The sequence below is a fragment of the Chelonia mydas genome, chromosome 10 (genome assembly GCF_015237465.2).
Source record: "Chelonia mydas isolate rCheMyd1 chromosome 10, rCheMyd1.pri.v2, whole genome shotgun sequence".
Classification (NCBI taxonomy): domain Eukaryota; kingdom Metazoa; phylum Chordata; order Testudines; family Cheloniidae; genus Chelonia; species Chelonia mydas.
Genome location: NC_051250.2, coordinates 74,941,165 through 74,957,899, shown reverse-complemented (window position 1 = coordinate 74,957,899; position 16,735 = coordinate 74,941,165). Strand labels below are relative to the sequence as shown.

Here is a 16,735-nt window from a genome sequence, read left to right as displayed (position 1 = left end):
AGTGGGGGGTGGTCTGGGTGCAGGGGGTCTGATTGCAGGGGGTCTCCAGATGCAGGGGTTGAGGTTCAGTGGGGTGGGGTTCAGGTATGGAGGGCTAGAGGGATTCTAGATGTACGGGGTTAGGCTTGGCAGGGGTGTCTGGCTATGGGAGATCTGGATGCATAGGGTTGGGCGGATGGGGGAGCAGCTCCCCATACATTGATCCCTCCCCCACAGCTGAGGAGTGATGGGGGTAGAAAGCAGGAGAGGATGCTGAGCTTCCTGCATCTGGGGGAGATTTCTGGGGGTGGGTCTGATACAGACCCAGCCACTCCTTGCAGGAGAAGAGGACGTCTCGTCCTCTTCTGCCTCCAGCCCAGCCAGGACTACCAGCTGATTCTGGCTCAGAGTAGGAGCCCGTGGCTGGGGTGTCCCCAGCCCCGAGGTGATTTACCTCTGCTGGCTGCTCCAGGTGCCTGAAAGGATGTGCCTGCACTGCTAGGGAGTGGTGCGTGACTGCTCTTGCAGCTTCCCTTTGCTTCCCTGTCAGAAAGACATTTTTCTGCAGGGAAGCAAAGAAATCTGCGGGGGACATGAATTCTGCATACGCACAGTGGCACAGAATTCCCGCAGGAGTATTTTAAAGGAGACTATCCATTAACTCTTATCAATGTACAGCCAATGGCATACAATTTAGTTCTCATTCTGTCTAATAGTGAGCAGTGATATAAACCTATACATGGACTAGTCAATTCATTACAGTATTTTAATTAATTGTATTGAAATTGTCAGTGTATGAATGTGCTGTATTACTTTGGGGCTAAATTCTTCCTTGGTTTCTTGTTTCAGGGGAGCCCAGCAATTTTAACAGTTGCTTCCCCAACCCTTTTCTTGTCTTCTCATCTACCCCCCACAAGCCAGGAACTTCAAGCTCTGCTTGGTAGCTACCCTCTTGAATGCACAAACACTGTGGAAATCATTTAATAGTGTATACATGTAATAAATAAATAAATTAAATAAAGCATGTAAGACTCAAACCTATGCAGGACGTAGCTCCTTCTGCTTTTATGTTGACTTTTTAGCAGCTTAAAAGAAAAGTCTTTTCTGCATGCAAATTTTTTTGCAACAGCTGCAAGAAAAAGAAAAGGAGCTTTTTGAGAGATCTGTCCTGAAACTGGGGATCGTCTTTGCATTTACAATGGGATTATTTTCAATTTTACCGGCATTTTGTGTGTCAGTAAGAGGCAAGTAGGTGGTATGGCAGGAGAGCAAAGCAAAGCAGGGGAGTAAGAATCCACAGGGTTGTCTTGAATGGGGCATGGATGCCTTAATTTAGGACTAGTTTTTAAGCATTTTCCTTCTATTGCTGAAAGATTTGTTTGGTTTTTTTTTGCAATCCACTTGCTTCAGGGAGACATTTGACATTTCATTTTCACGTACTTTTACAAATCTCCCTCATTCGAACTGATCTCAGGGGACAATCTTGTACGTACGCATGTGGCGTGGGCGAGGGCCAGGTATTGCTTTGGGACGCAGGAGGGAGCCTGCAGGGCTGCTGGACGGCCTGGCAGACCCAAAGACATCCATGCCTCGGGCTGACACTCTGTTCCCGTTTTGAAGGTTTCCTTTGCGACCCTGAGGACTTCCCTCCAACCTCGCCTCCGCCCCCCCCGAGAAAATCAGATTCCAACGCACAAGCTCGCAGCCTCTGAAAAACAAAACCACCAGCCCAGGGAGCTCAGTGCCAGTCAGGCCCGGTGCTGTTCCTCCTCGCACGGCATTTGGACGCAGGAGACCCGGGCGCGGGCAGCTGCCGCCCGACTCGCATTTTGCACGGGGCGGACCTCGAGGGGCCGGCGCGGCAGACCCGGGCACTGGGGCAAGGCTGCAGCAGCGCGCGCGCGCGGACGGCCACGGGCTGCAGCGGGGGGGGGGCGCGCGCCGCGGCTCTGCCGCCTGGGCTCCGCTCCGGACGGCGCCGGCGATCCCGCGCTCCTCTTTTTGCCGCGCGCCCGCTCCGGGGCCCCCGCCGCCGCTGAGCGCGAGGAGCCCGGGAGCGCGTGCGTGCGCGCGAGACCCCCCCCCCCTCACGCCCGCCCCCAGAGCCCGTGCGGCAGCGGCATCGGCCGCCTCTTGTTTACCAGCATTAGCGCGGCACCGTGCGAGCGAGGAGCAGCGGCGAGAGGGGCAGAGCGAGCCGCCGCGCGGTGCAAGCCCTCCTGCAAAGAGCGGCCAGCGACTTCAATACAGGGCGGCGGGGCCTCCCCTTCCACCCGGCGCCCCCCTCCCCACCCCCTGGGAGGAATTGCGGACCCTCTGCAAACACGCTGCTGGGCTTTGACCTTCAGCAAACCGGATCCCCCCCCCCTTTTCCCCCGCTACGAGCAACCCGCCCCCCCCTTCCTCCTCCTCCTCCCCCGCGGGTTGGGCTGGACGAGGCGCGGGGCAGGTTTGCAGCGCGCACGCACAGGCTTCAGTTGTGTTTGGGTTTTCGTGCCATGGGGAAGCGGCAGCCAGCAGGGATGCGAGCCGGAGAGCAGCCGCCGCTGCCGCAAGAGGAGGAGGCGTGCTGAGCTCCTCCGCTCTCCCCGCTGCCGCCTTGCGTGTGTCCCGGATTTTTTTGTTTTGTTTTGTTTTTTTGGGGCGGGGGGAAAGGAGCCGGTGGCAGCCGCGCTGAGAGGAGGAAGAGGGGGAAGCCTTTTCATTCATTTTTTTTTATTATTATTTGTAGGGTCTTCAGCCCCCTGGACTTACTGGTTTTTGCCTGGGGTCGGGGGGAGCTTGCAAGGGGGGGCATCCCTTTGCAGCAGCCTGCGCTTAGGGGAATAATCTCCCGGCTCGGGAAGCTGTATTTCCTCCTCCCTCCTAAGATTGCTTTGGATTCCCCCCCCCCCCCTTCTTTCCCATCCAGGTTGTTTTTTTTTTTTTTTTTGCGCGTGTGTTTGCTGCGCCTGTGTGGTGTTTGAAAATGGAGGCTGAAGATACAGACCGCCAGCCCCAATGTGCTTCGTGCGTGCTACTTCTGTGCACATTGTATCCCTGCAGGCAGCTCTGAGGGGGGAGCGTTGCTTCGCCCTTTCTGGGGGAGCACCAGCCCAGCGTTTCCATTGTTGGCCGTGGGTGGCTTCCTCCGGAAGAACAGCAGCTAGGGAAATAATAATAATAATTAATAATAAAAAAAAAACCCCTTCCAATTTTCAAACCCAGAGGGGTGGTTTTTTGTGTGGGAGGAGGAGGAGGTTATTTCCCCCTCCTTCCCTCGGTCTCCCCCCACCCTCCCAATTTATAGTTCTTGTGTGTGAGTGGAGGGGGAGAGGTTTGGACTTTTTTCTTTTTCTTTTTTTTTTTTTTTTGGGAAAGGGGGATTTTGTCCATAATTAAAAAAAAAAGGAATGAAGTCTGGCGCTGGAGGAGGGTCCCTGACCTTATTCTGGGGGTTTCTGCTCTTCTTTGCCACACTTTGTCTGTGGCCAACAAATGGAGAAAGTGAGTATTTTGCGTCTCGTTTAACATGGGGGCGGGGGGAGGGGGGCGCTTGTTTTGCACTGCGGTGACTTTTGAGTTTCAGGGGCTGCTTGTGTTTTCCCCTGGTTGAATCTGCTCTTTAAGCACATTTAATACCCTGAGTTCAGGCTGCTTTTTTCTCTCTCCTCACTTGGAGTGGATGGCTTTGATATTCCTTAATGTAACCAGGGTTTAGACACTTTCCCGTGTCTGAGGATAATAGTTCCAATTGCTTCTCCCCAACCCCCTAATCTTTTCACCTACTGTGTTCATTCCTTAAAGCCTCTCCAGATTTCCCCCCAGTATGCCGATGTTAAACTCCCAAGACTGTAAAGTGCCAATTAAACATCGAAAGGCCCAGGAATACTTGCTTCCAGTGTTTAGAAGGGAACATTGACTTTAATCACTGGATGCCTTTTTTTTAAAATCCAGTTTTAATACCTTCTAATTGAAGGATTTCTGTAGATAAGCAGGTTGTGTTTTTTGTTTTTGTTTTGCAAAGTGTGGGAGCCTCTTCTTGGGATGCACAGATGTAAAAGGACTATATGTCAGCATACAAAGATCACCGATCTAATATATATTTTATATAGATCTGTACAACTTGTGTGTGTATGTGTGGGGAAACACAAATGTATTGATGATTGGAAGGATTAGAAACTTAAAGATGAAGAAATCAAATTAGAAGCTGTTTTTATACCTAGAACTGAAGTTCTGCGGTTGATTCTTTTAAAAGAGCACGAGTTGTTTTCTTCTCTGTGTGTGTTTAAATTCTGCCTTGTTGAATAACGTGGTTCTGTGTGTGTGTGTGTGTGTGTGCACGCTCTGCAAATGGTTAAGTCTCCAGTGCATAAAGATGTCTGGTGTGGATTCTTGCTGCTGTTTATCTTTTCGGAATCGCAGTGTCTGTCCGTGTTGTTTGGGAGTTGCAAAATCCCCGACTTTTGTTTTTGTACATTTCAAACCTGTGATTATATTCTCTGCCCGCCCCCTTTGGTTGCAGGGGAAAATAGAAGGGGAGTGGGGATGGTGGGAGCTGAAATTGACTAGATAGCAATGATCAGCATATTAATCGGTGCAGATAATCAGTTTTCTTCTGTTTTGTTAGTTTGGATTGCTGGCCCCTAAAATTATGGGTTACTTTGCCCCCATTTTGGCGGGGGGAGAAAAGATTGGGGGTGTTGTTAAATGGGCCTTTTTGTTTCAACCATTTTAACATTGTGCTCCATCTCCCTCTGTTTGTCTTTGTGTTTGTGTAGACAGGAGGTTTCCTTAATGCTAGATCCGTTCCTACTAGCTGAATGGTTTAACTTTTTAAAACGCTCTAACCATTGATGAATGTAACCAGTTTTTACTTTTGAAAAGGTGTGCAGAGAAGAGAGTGCATTTCATCCATTAAAATATGAGGAAAGAATTCCTGAAACTTAAGAAACAAACACATACACATGCATCCGATGAAGTGAGCTGTAGCTCACGAAAGCTTATGCTCAAATAAATTTGTTAGTCTTTAAGGTGCCACAAGTACTCCTTTTCTTTTTGCGGATACAGACTAACACGGCTGCTACTCTGAAACACATACAAGGAAACCTCTAAGTAGTCGTTTTACGTTGGAAAATAAGTTCTTTGGATGTACCGGCAATTAAACCAGTTGTAGAAATGTTTCGGGCAAGGCTAGGGTAGATGGAATCTGTGAGGCATGTTGAGTAATATTGTATTTCGTTAGACAGTGAATGCCAATTAACTCCTTAAAAGTCAGGGCACAACTTGGCTTTTAATGTTGTAATGCTTGGGCCAGCAAGGGCTGGGAGAGTTTTCTTTTTCGGATAAGTCGAATCTTTTAGCTAGAATTGCTTTCCAGAGAGGAGATTAATCCTTAGGGTTGAAAACTAAAACCCCAGAGCTTGCTATTTTTGGTTGTTGGTGGTGTATGCTGGTGGCTAGAAGAATCAAGGTAAACGATGATTAATAGGTTTCAGAGTAGCAGCCCTGTTAGTCTGTATTCACAAAAAGAAAAGGAGTACTTGTGGCACCTTAGAGATGATTAATAAGTGTAAAAAATTAAACTTTTATTCCATCAGTTTAAGAGTACATTGGACCAATGTTCTTAAATTATTTTTTACCAAGTCTAGAGCATCTGCAATGGTTGAGAGGAGAAACGTTCTCTTAACAGAGGCAACAATAATACATTGGATTTTATTTTTCAGTCTTTTGAAATGTTTGTATTTGGACCATCTAGCTAAAATGACTCAGTTAATAAATCTCACATGAAATACTTGTATTTTGAGGAAGATCCAGGCATTTCAATATGACAAAATAAGAGGAGAAGCTTGTCTTAGCTGAATACTGCCTCTAATTGCGTTGACTTTGTAGTTTGCAGTTTAATAGCCTTTGTTTTCATGAGTTATTACTGAAAGAACTTTACTATTTGGGGGAAAAAATGACCCCCAGACAGATGTTTTGCATCACTTTGTATTCTTTCCTCTCCCCACAGTAGAGGAAGGAAAATTTATCTTATTTTTATTTGTTTTTCATATATAATGTCATAGCTAAAAGGCACTTCCATTTCTGGTCAAACAAGCAAGGCATTCCTAAATAGGAGTACACAGGAGTTACAACAGGAAGAAAAAAAATTCTTAATACTTAATAAATCAGTAAGAGATGAGATTTAATGACCAAAAAAAAAAAATCTTTAAAGTGCAAGTACTTTAAAAGGAAAAGATGTTCACAGTATACCAACGTTTTGTCAAAAGAGCAAAGAAATCCATTCCTGAGAAACTTTGCATGCAGGTGAGGTAGCTCATGTGGTATGTAAGATGGCCAGGTGTTGGGGGAGACCCTTTAAACCTTGAGGCAGGTTTAAGATGCACATTAAACTCAGAATGTCCTTTTTTTTTTTTTTTTTCCTGTGTAAGATCACAGTATTGAGCATATTGAAATTTGGCTTTTGTTTCCTTACCTGAGGTATTAATGGAAGGAAAAAGCTGAAAGGGGTGCCTTAAAATATTAGACACCCAGAATAAAAATACCATTAGTATGGTACCTGGTGTAATGCTACTTTGGACCCATGACTATGTCAATGAATCTGCTTATCTTGGCTTTGAGCATTACCCCATATGTAGAGCTTACGCTTTGTTTTAAATGTTTATTAACAATAGTACATGCTGGTATCTTTAGATCCATATTTCAGGATGCATAGTAAAAAAAATCCTTATGAATGTAGTCAGTGTACGTGTGTAGCATGAACATCAGTATCTCCTAATATGCTTGGTGATAGGAGTATATAGTTGAGTGAGTTACATAATTCTTTGGGCAATTTAGATACTGAATATGAAATGTTTCAGTCTTAAAGGAATTAATGTTAATCAGGTACACTGGAAATAAGAGAGAGAGGGAATATTTAGAGGTTATCAATAAATGATTAGGATTAGAGTCCATCGGAAGAAACAGTGAGGTAATCAATGCTAACCCCAACAACAAGTGTAAAGGCACATGTTAAATCATTCTAATACCAGAATCAGAACACAAGGGTGTATGAATCATTAGCTAAAAGGGTTAGGAAATGGTGGTGGTTGTGTTAATATGAAGCAGGATGTGTTAAAAGGACAGAAGATGGGAACTGTTATGGAATGAGGATGCATAGTAGCTGGTTTAATTGTAGAACCAGTATTTTGGGGGAGAAAAATTTTTTCTTCCTGTAAAGTAAAGGAAGTCCAACTAAAGAGTTTGACTAAATAACGAATGACAAAAATATTGTTAGAAGTGGAGGAGGAGAATAGGCTGAAGTGAAGAATAAAATCAACTGGTTTTAGCTTGAGTGAAACAGAAGAAATTAGTTTTTTGTTAATGGAGGAATAGTGTGGATTCTATAAACAAGTGAAAGTCGAACATGCAATTCTAATAACATTCAATCCTTGTTAAAACTAATGTTAGAATGACTCTGAAATGTGAGTCTAATAATTTGTTTTTGCCTTTGTCAGCACACTCGATTTCTTTCCTTAAAGCCTATACGTTTAAAGTTTTCACAAGAAGAAAAACCTGCTAGTTTTAAGTTTCTTTACACTCTTAAAAGAAAAGGAGTACTTGTGGCACTTTAGAGACTAGCAACTTTATTTGAGCATAAGCTTTCGTTGAGCTACAGCTCACTTCACGAAAGCTTATGCCGAAATAAATTTGTTAGTCCCTAAGGTGCCACAAGTACTCCTTTTCTTTTTGCGGATACAGACTAACACGGCTGCTACTCTGAAACCTTTACACTGTTAAATGGCTAGTTTAGATCCATGTGCTTTACTTGCAGTGTAGTTAAATGGTTTCAAATGTTTTTTTGTTTGTTTGTTTTTTGGCTCTACTAAATTTACATTTAAGAATATACTCTTCTGCTTAATAAAAGGTTGTCTCTTTGATTTAATGATTAAAATACAATACTGTATTTTTAGGGATATACATTATTGGACTGAAGTTGTAATTGTGATTTTAAAACTATATTAGCATGAATTAAGAACTTTTGTTTTTTATGCTTCTTCAGTAGACTCCAATTTTACTGGTGGTCATTGGAAGTTTTCATTTGGTGAGTTGAGAGAAGACAGTTAATGGATTAAAATGATGAGTTATATTGTATGCAGTTTTTCCTGTTCACAAATGGTATAAACTGTCTAGTGACCCCTCCTGGTCTTTCATTTTTTAGGAGGCACAAATACTGTGTGAAAACAAACTATTCTTTACACTTTTTGATCACTGCATGGTCTTTCATGAAACACAACTTTCTTTTAACCTGTTTAGATGGTCATGTGTGATGTATGCATCAGGGTAGTTTACAGACTAAATTGAATAAATGATTTAAAGCAATAAAAAATATTCCCCAAAAAGTCTGTAATAAATTTACTGAGCAAAAAATAGAAATTAGTTTGTACCTATTTCCTCTGTACCTTGTCACACAATGTTGAATTTCATCAATAAGATGCTAGAGATATTAATTTTATCTCTTCTTCCTGTAATATTAAGATGTCACCTAAACTGAGGAAGCAGTGCAGACCTTTGAAACCATCCCTTAAATGTTGGTTTATTAACCTTAATAAATAATCTTACTTTAATCTTAGTATACATCTCTCATATTTGGAAACACTTTATGGTTTTACCTAATAACAGCTGGCTTACTGTAAATTTCAGCGGTGGCAAGTGCAATTTTGTATTGAAAAACGTGATGACTCTGTATCCCTAAATTTAAAAAATGACTTGTGCTGTATTGTAGTAAGTTGTATCTCAAGTGTTTTGAGCAATGGTTAAAGTTGTTTGCAAGTACGTGATTTCAGTTTATTGCAGGTCTTTCTAACAAAGATTGGACTTAGTCTCATCACTATCTGTGAAACCTTAGTTTCTCAAAAAGAAAAGGAGTACTTGTGGCACCTTAGAGACTAACAAATTTATTTGAGCATAAGCTTTCATGAGCTACAGCTCACTTGCATCTGATGAAGTGAGCTGTAGCTTACGAAAGCTTATGCTCAAATAAATTTGTTAGTCTCTAAGGTGCCACAAGTACTCCTTTTCTTTTTGCAAATACAGACTAACACGGCTGCTACTCTGAAACCTTAGAGTTTCTGTTACAATTCCTGTTTCACAGAACACTTGGAATGCAATGATGATTTTGAAGGGAAGGAGTGATTTTGCTGTTTTGCTGTGTTTGACATGAATAATTTTCTTATTACTCTAAGGTGTGTAGACAGCCTTTCTTTGTGTGTAGTAGGTTACTTGGATTGTTTTTTGTGAACTATGAACCATTTTTAAAAAAGAAGTTTCCAAAACCTTTTATTGCACAAAAGCAGAAATCAACTAACAATAGTTCATAAGAAGGCACATGTGTGGTTTTTAGCTAACTTGCTTTGATACTGTTTTCTTAGCCAAGTTGCAGCAGGTGCTATCTGAGTTCAAGATCGGAACAGATTTCATAGTTCTATGTATTCTGTATATCGAAAAGTGTCTGGGGCACAATTTGAAGACAGGCAGATGAATAACAACATAGGTGTATAATATGAATGAACATTTTGTATTCTCTTCAAATGGACTATAAATTTATCAACTCCTCAAAAGTCATAAACAGACTAAAAAGTTGTTCAAGTCAGGGCGGGTAATTTTTTGTAAAGGTTTTCAAAAGGAAAGTTTGGTAATTTATTGATTTATTAGGGAGATAAATCTCTTACCAAAAGCTGGTGGTGGTGGTTTAGATTTTGTTCAGTCTTTTACAGATGATTTAATTAACCTTCACAAATACTAAATCTAAGCAACCCCTCTAGATCTTAGTTAAATCAGTGATTAATTTCTTAAACTACAAGGTGCAAGCAACTTTTAGAGTACAAATAGAAGGCTATGTAAAATTTGTTAGTATGCTGAAAGCAAAAATTGACATAAATATATATATAATCTGTATTTTATAGGTATATTTACAAAAGAGAACATATCAGTTTGCTTTTGGCAAAACTGTTAAGAAATCCTAATGTTCAAGCCTTGATATTAATCTAAATAGTAACTGTTTTGATTTTTTAAAAAGATCAAACTACCCTGTTATTAACAACTGATAGTGCCTTTCTTGTTTGGCTTGACATTAAGTACATCAGTATGCATCATTGTGTCTCCGTGACTTTCAGGCTAGTTTTGTTGAAGACTTCCAGCATGTTTAATATCTATGAATTTTTCACACATCCACCCAGTAAGCCCCTTACCCCTGATTGATGCAGTATGATCATACTTGAGCAGAAATGCAGGGATAAATAAGCTTTGAAAGTGCTGCAAAAATACTGTCTTGCAGGAACATGGTATAATTTTACTACACATTTTAAAATAACTTATTTCTTTAATTAGAGGAATAAACTGGTTAACATTTTTCTTTGCCGACAAGTTTGTGTTTTAAGTACCACATTTATAGACACTGTATTGTTCAGACTTCTTTGAATAAAGGTGCATGCTTTCTACAAAATAGGGCGAAGCTCTTTTCCATCAGAGAATTAACATAAGCTGCTGTTATATTTCTGTGCTGTAACTGCAGATGAAATAAGTACTACTAAAGACATTGTCTTTATGTCTTATCTATTTTTTTGTTACTGCAGGAATTAATGCTGGTAATAGTTTAGTTTTGTAAAAAAAAAACTTGTTTTTGGATGAGTTCATCTCCCACATGATGCAGACAAAATGAATATTTTTTTATTGAAATAGCTCTGTGACAGGTCAGGGAGTGTGTTATCTGCAAAGCTGTTATTGGTGCCATTACATGCTATAAAGATAGCTCTGTTTACTTAGAAGTGTGAATATCCGCTCTGATCAGAGCACTCTCTCTTAGGGTTTTTTAAAAAAATTCTTGGGATACTGTACTACTTTATTTTGGAAAGAAGGAAAAAATGTGTGTGTCAAACTGTGGAAGCATATAGATCATATAAGGGGCTCTTCTAATTCTGGAGATAAATGTGTGACTGTGTTTTTCCTTTAATTGGTGTTGTGCTGACTTGCCTGATTTTCTCCAACCACACCTTCCATTATTTGAATAATTTAGTTATTAAATGGAAGTTTGTGTAACTTCTGATCTTTTCATGCTTAAGCAAATACTCCAATGTTTTCAGAAACAAGGGAGGGTTTTTGAAGTTCAGGTGCTGGAAGTGTTCAGAGCATGATCTGAAATAGTCCCAAGTATCCCCTTGTCCCTTGGAATTCAAACTGTATCAGCACAGTCTGTTTGAATCGGATGTACTATACCTGCTGTTAAGTTTATAAGCTAGGTTTATACAAATTACTTTTTAAATTTTTCATGATACTATATTACAAAAATATGACAGTTTTAAAACAAATGGTTTTATAATGAGAGAGCATCCATAAATTAGAGCAAAGATGATGCATTTTTCTAAGTATTGTTTGTTTCAGATGCTATTGTAATATACCAGGTATAACTGGTGGGCATGCAAGTTGGAATTAGCAGAGAGTATGAAGTATGTTTTCATTGTTATATTCAAGATTTGTTCTATTTCGACACTTTACTTGTAAAGGGCAAAGTATCAGACAGGGTAATGAGCTCAGGCTCAACACATGATTAAAATTAGTCATACACAAACCATATTGGAAAACGTTAATTAAGTGTGAATGGGGGTGCTGTACATAGAACAATGTGCAGGAGCAGCAGGATATCTCAGTAGCTCTGTGTTGTGATAAGGTATTGTGGAGGTAGCTTTGTTACCTTAATTCTGTGTGTTCCTTGTTAGTTTGTGTTGCTGTGTTTTGTGATATCATCTTGTTGGTAAAACATCTGTTTTCTCATATGTATGGTAGACCATTACATCTAGTTAACTTCTAGACTGGAGTGGGCAAACTACGGCCAAGCGGCTGCATCTGGCCCTCCAGATGTTTTAATTCGTCCCTCAAGCTCCTGCCGGGGAGCAGGGTTGGGGGCTTGCCCCACTCTATACAACTCCTGGAAGCAGTGGCATGTCCCAACACCGGCTCCTACACGTAGGGGCAGCCAGGGGGTGCCGCGCACTACCCCCACCCCAAGTGACGGGGCAGCATGCACTACCTGGCTGTGCCTCTGCATAGGAGCCAGAGGCGGGGACATGCTGCTGGTTCTGGGAGCTGCTTGAGGTAAGCGCCGCCTGGAGCCTGCCTCCCTGCCCCAGCCCTGATCCCCTCCTGCCCTCGGTCCCAGCCCAGAGCACCCTCCTGCACCCCCAGCTGGAGCCCCCCCCCCCAATTTTGTGAATATTCATGGCCCGCCATACAATTTCTATACCCAGATGTGGCCCTCAGGCCAAAAAGTTTGCCCACCCTGTTCTAGACCCTGCTGAAACTTGGATGGACCCTGATATAGGGCTTAAGTCTCCTCATTAGTGATAGTAGGAACAGGTGATAGGTGTGTCTACGGAATTTAAACTTCTGATTAAAAAAGGGCAGAGGGCTTGTTTCTGGCACTTGTGGTATCAAAAACAACTTTCCCAAACATGATCTGATTCAGTGCTGTTTTTGTGGCATGTAGGGACAGGCGCCTCATTATTTCTTTATTAGGGATACTTTGAAATTAACACTGTTCTAATCTGTTTCATTTTAGCTATTCAGAAACCAACCAGCAGCGATGAAACTGGCAAGAATCAAATCAGTTTCACTTTGGGAAAGCTATTTATAGGGAGGAAGAGATGGAAATGGTGTGGCAACCCCTGACCACAAAATAGCCAGGAGATGTTATGGAAATGGGGAGGGCCTTCTAGATGCCCGAAGGACATGGTGCTGGGGTTGTGTGGTTTCAGTTAGGAATCCCGACTCATGGAAGAAACTTGGCATCCCCAAACAGGGTCTGGGGACATGAGCCTGGTAGGAATCACAGTGTCACCTCCATTATGCTGTTGAAAGAGGGATGGTTTGGAAATACCTTGTTTGAAATCAGTGGACTACTCTGTTTTCTCTCTTGATCACTGGATGTGGCATTTCCCCCCTACTGTTTCCCCCAAATGTTGACCCATAGTTAAATACACATCATTGCCTAATGTACCTAAATTTCCATTGGGATTAGATCCATTCCCCAAATGCCACTTTGGTTAAGAGGATGCAGAGGGAGACTTTTTTGATTTGTAGATTTTAGCAGAAGATTCTACTTTACTACCAGAAACCCAGTTTAGGAGCAGAACATTCTTCAGTGCACTCCTACCCAGTCAGGTACCTCAGTGTCATTCTCCTTTCCAGCAGATGGGAGTCTTCCAGAATTTTGATGATATCCCTCCTCTTGACCAGGAGAATTTTTGGCTGTTCTCCAGTTGTTTCCGGTTTCTAGCAGGTGGAAGCAGCCTGTGGTTCTGTATTAGTTTGTAGTTAAATTTCCCCCCCTCAGTTTCTGGTGGCTGAGAATTTTTTTCTGAACATTGCTGCTTTTTTTTTTTTTTTAATTGCTTCCTTGCAATATCCAGTCTCCCAGGAGAAACTGAGGAAAGGGGCCTCCCAGCAGTGTCAGAGGCAGATGTCATTTGCTGTTAGTGTGTTTGTGTACTTTCTTCTTTCTCTCCCTTTCGTGAGGTACTGAGGTTGGACAGAGGGAAGCCCTGTAAGCCAGCACAGAGGAAAGTGCCAAAGGCCAGGTGGACTGCCAATCCTATCCCTAGTAGCTAGAACTTAAAGCAGAGGTTGGCAAACTATGGCCCGCGGGCCCCTCTTCCCAGCCTCTGAGCACCTAGCCCGGGAGGCTAGCCCCCATCCCCTCCCCTGCTGTTCCCCCTCTCCCGCAGCCTCAGCTCACTGCGCTGCTGGCTGGGGTTGTGAGCTCTTGCCGGGCAGCGCAGTTGCAGAGCCGTGGCCTGACCCAGTGCTCTGTGCTGCGCGGTGGAGTGGCTGGCTCCAGCTGGGCGGCACGGCTGTAGCGCCGGCAGCCACCAGTGCTCCAGCAACGCGGTAAGGGGGCAGGGAGCGGGGGGGGGGGGGGGTGGATAGAGGGCAGGGGAGTTTGAGTTGGTGGTCAGGGGCGTGGATAGAGGTCGAGGTGGTCAGAGAGTGGGGAACAGGGGGGTTGAATGGGGGAGGGGTCCCGCGGGGGGCAGTCAGGAAGGAGAGGGAGGGTTGGATGGGGTGGTGGGGGGCAGTAGGGACAGAGGGTCTGGGGGTGGTCAGGGGACAGGGAGGGGTAGATGGGGCAGGAGTCCCAGGGGAGCCATCCGGGGGGTGGGGGGGAGAAGCAGGGGGGATTGGATAAGGGGCGGGGGCCGGGCCATGCCTGGCAGTTTGGGGAGGCACAACCTCCCCTAACTGGCCTTCCATACAATTTCGGAAACCTGATGTGGCCCTCAGGCCAAAAAGTTTGCCCGCCCCTGGCTTAAAGCCTACCCTTTGGTATTCCCTGGAGAACTCAGCAGAGGGGAATTTTCTATTAATGGGCTGATCATCTTTTCCTGTAGTCCATCTGTGGGCTAGACCCAGGATGGAGGTTATTGATGCATGAACTTCCCTAGCGAAATGCCAAAATTGGGAGAAATTCGTCTGGTTTTGTCGGGTCGCAAAACTGAGAGTTGGCCTTGGTTTGTTTGAAGGCAAGGGGAGGATTTTGAGCCAGCTTGGGTTGTGAATCTGGGAGTGACCTAAGCTTCTGGACAGAAACTGGGTAAAAAAAACTCATTTGGTTCTGTCCAGTTTCATTGTCTTTCATGTGCTAGCAAAATGCTGTTTGAATTTTCACCACAGCAAGGAAGGTTTAATAAATGTATAAACCTCCTTATTCATACCAATTCTTATAAAGGAGGCTTATAAAATACTCCACCCTACTCCCGTCTTTTAGGCCTGCACTAAATCGCTAGAATCACGGTTAAAACCTGAGGTTCTGTCCACCTTAACAGTTTTAAGTCCAGGTGTTCTGTAGAAGTGCACAAATATTCTCTTAAAGATGGTTCATTAGTGAGCTATCTTGCAGCTGTAACAGAAATGCAGAGAAATGCCCTGACAATGGGAGAATTGCAGTGTTTCTATTGAAGATGGGTCTGTGAAAGTGTCTGATGTAAAGCTATGCAGGAGAGTTCTGGCTTTGTATGCTTTTATTTTGTATGTATCAAGAAATGAGATTCTTGTTTCCTGGTGGCTCATTGTTTAAATAAACATGTTGCATTCTCAGTAGAAGACTTTTAGTGCCAACTGCCCACTAATCAGATGTGTTAACATTTTATTGTTTCCAAGCCATACCAAGAGAGCAACAGCTTTACAATTCAGTACGTTTGAGGAAGATTATAAAGGAATTTGGGGTGGATCACAATGAGCACTTCAAAAGCAACAATGTCAGACTTGCTCTGCAACACAGCAGAGCTCCTGTGGAAAAATACTGTCATCTTAACAGATGCAGTGTTATTTTGGAGGGTATGCTGTATAAATACATGGACTGCGGTTAAATTGTGATGACAACAGATGCACTCTCTGTTCTCAATTCTTTCATCTCTGAACAATATGTGAAAAAAATCACAAACCAGAAAGCATCAAGACAGAAAAAGGTACCTTCGCTACATTGTTGGGGCAGTAGTTTTTGGGTGACTTTCTCTGTTACAGATGCATTTTCATTTCAGACAGTCCGTTTTGCAGTTAGACTAAATGCTTACCTCTGAGGAGTCTGGTAAGATCATGTGTAAGCGTCTGTAGCTATTAACAGTTTTTGTAGTGTTCTGAATGGAGCTATATATTATTGGCAATGCTTTAGAAATGCCAAGTAGACTAAAGTCAGGATTGGTTAACCTGGCAAAAAAGGTTTCCAACATTTTAACAAAAAAAAAAGCCCAAGCCCAAACCCAACAACATGTGTAACTAATTTCAGTGGGTGGGCCAACATTGTCTGAGGCGTTATTGGTGTTCATCTATTTAACATCAGTGACAATATTTTGAAATTGTCCACAGCACATTGCAGTGTGCGTGAGAGACAGACACTTGGAATGTTTGAATCTGATGTTATGTTGCAATGCTGCACAGTTGCATTCACATTTGTTATCTCTCTGTGGATTTGGTCCTGTTTTAATACTACTTTGACAGTTATAAATTGTGGGCTTGTTGTTTTTGGTTTTTTTTGAACAGCAAATAAAACAACATAGCAAGATGTTGTCGTCATCAGTGTATTAGCATCTGTCTGTCCACTAGTGGGATAGAAAAGTCTCAAGTTAAATATTATAGCTGAATTTAAAAAAAAAAGGGGATTGGACAACAATATTGGTAGTCATGCATGCTAAAATGGGGGGTGGTCAAATATCATGCTTCAGAAGCTGATGGCATGCAGGGGTTGTGAAGAAATGTATTTTCTTGCATGCATTTGCATTGTAACTTCCAATTTGTAAAATAGGAATAATTGCTGACCTTGTAGGGGTGTAAGTGACTTAACGTTTTTAAAATGTATTAAACTCATTGGATGACTTTTTTAACCTGGAGGAAAAATTTTTTTTTTTTTTTTTTACTGTGAAGCAAGGTATTACTAGGCATTCCAAGATGTGTGCAAAACTTTGTTCTTAGCAAACCTGAGACTTGGTGTGGGGGAAGTCTTGGTTGTTAACTGACTGACTGAGAAGACAGTCTATATAATTCTTTAAAAAACAACAAACAAAAAACAAACAAACAATCCCCCCCACACTAAAAGAATGTTAAGGTTGCCAAGTCAAGCACACAAGTTAGGAAATGCTAGAATTAAGGTCGTTTGTGCAACCTTAATGCGGTCTCCTTGTGCTTATGATAGTCTTTAATTACATCACCACACGTTGTTTTTTTCCCAATAGGATACCTGTCTCATTTA

At 42.6% G+C, this 16,735-nt stretch overlaps 1 protein-coding gene across 1 annotated transcript in view; it reads left to right on the top strand.

Moving 5' to 3' along the window:
• Positions 1-2,008: 2,008 nt before the first annotated feature.
• The window catches only part of IGF1R (insulin like growth factor 1 receptor), a 278,513-nt gene continuing 263,786 nt past the window's right edge, over positions 2,009-16,735 (top strand). Inside the window, exon 1 of the mRNA XM_007053524.4 lies at positions 2,009-3,465. Coding sequence (XP_007053586.2) covers positions 3,372-3,465 — 94 coding nt within the window. The 5' untranslated portion in view covers positions 2,009-3,371. The remainder of the gene's footprint in view (positions 3,466-16,735) is intronic.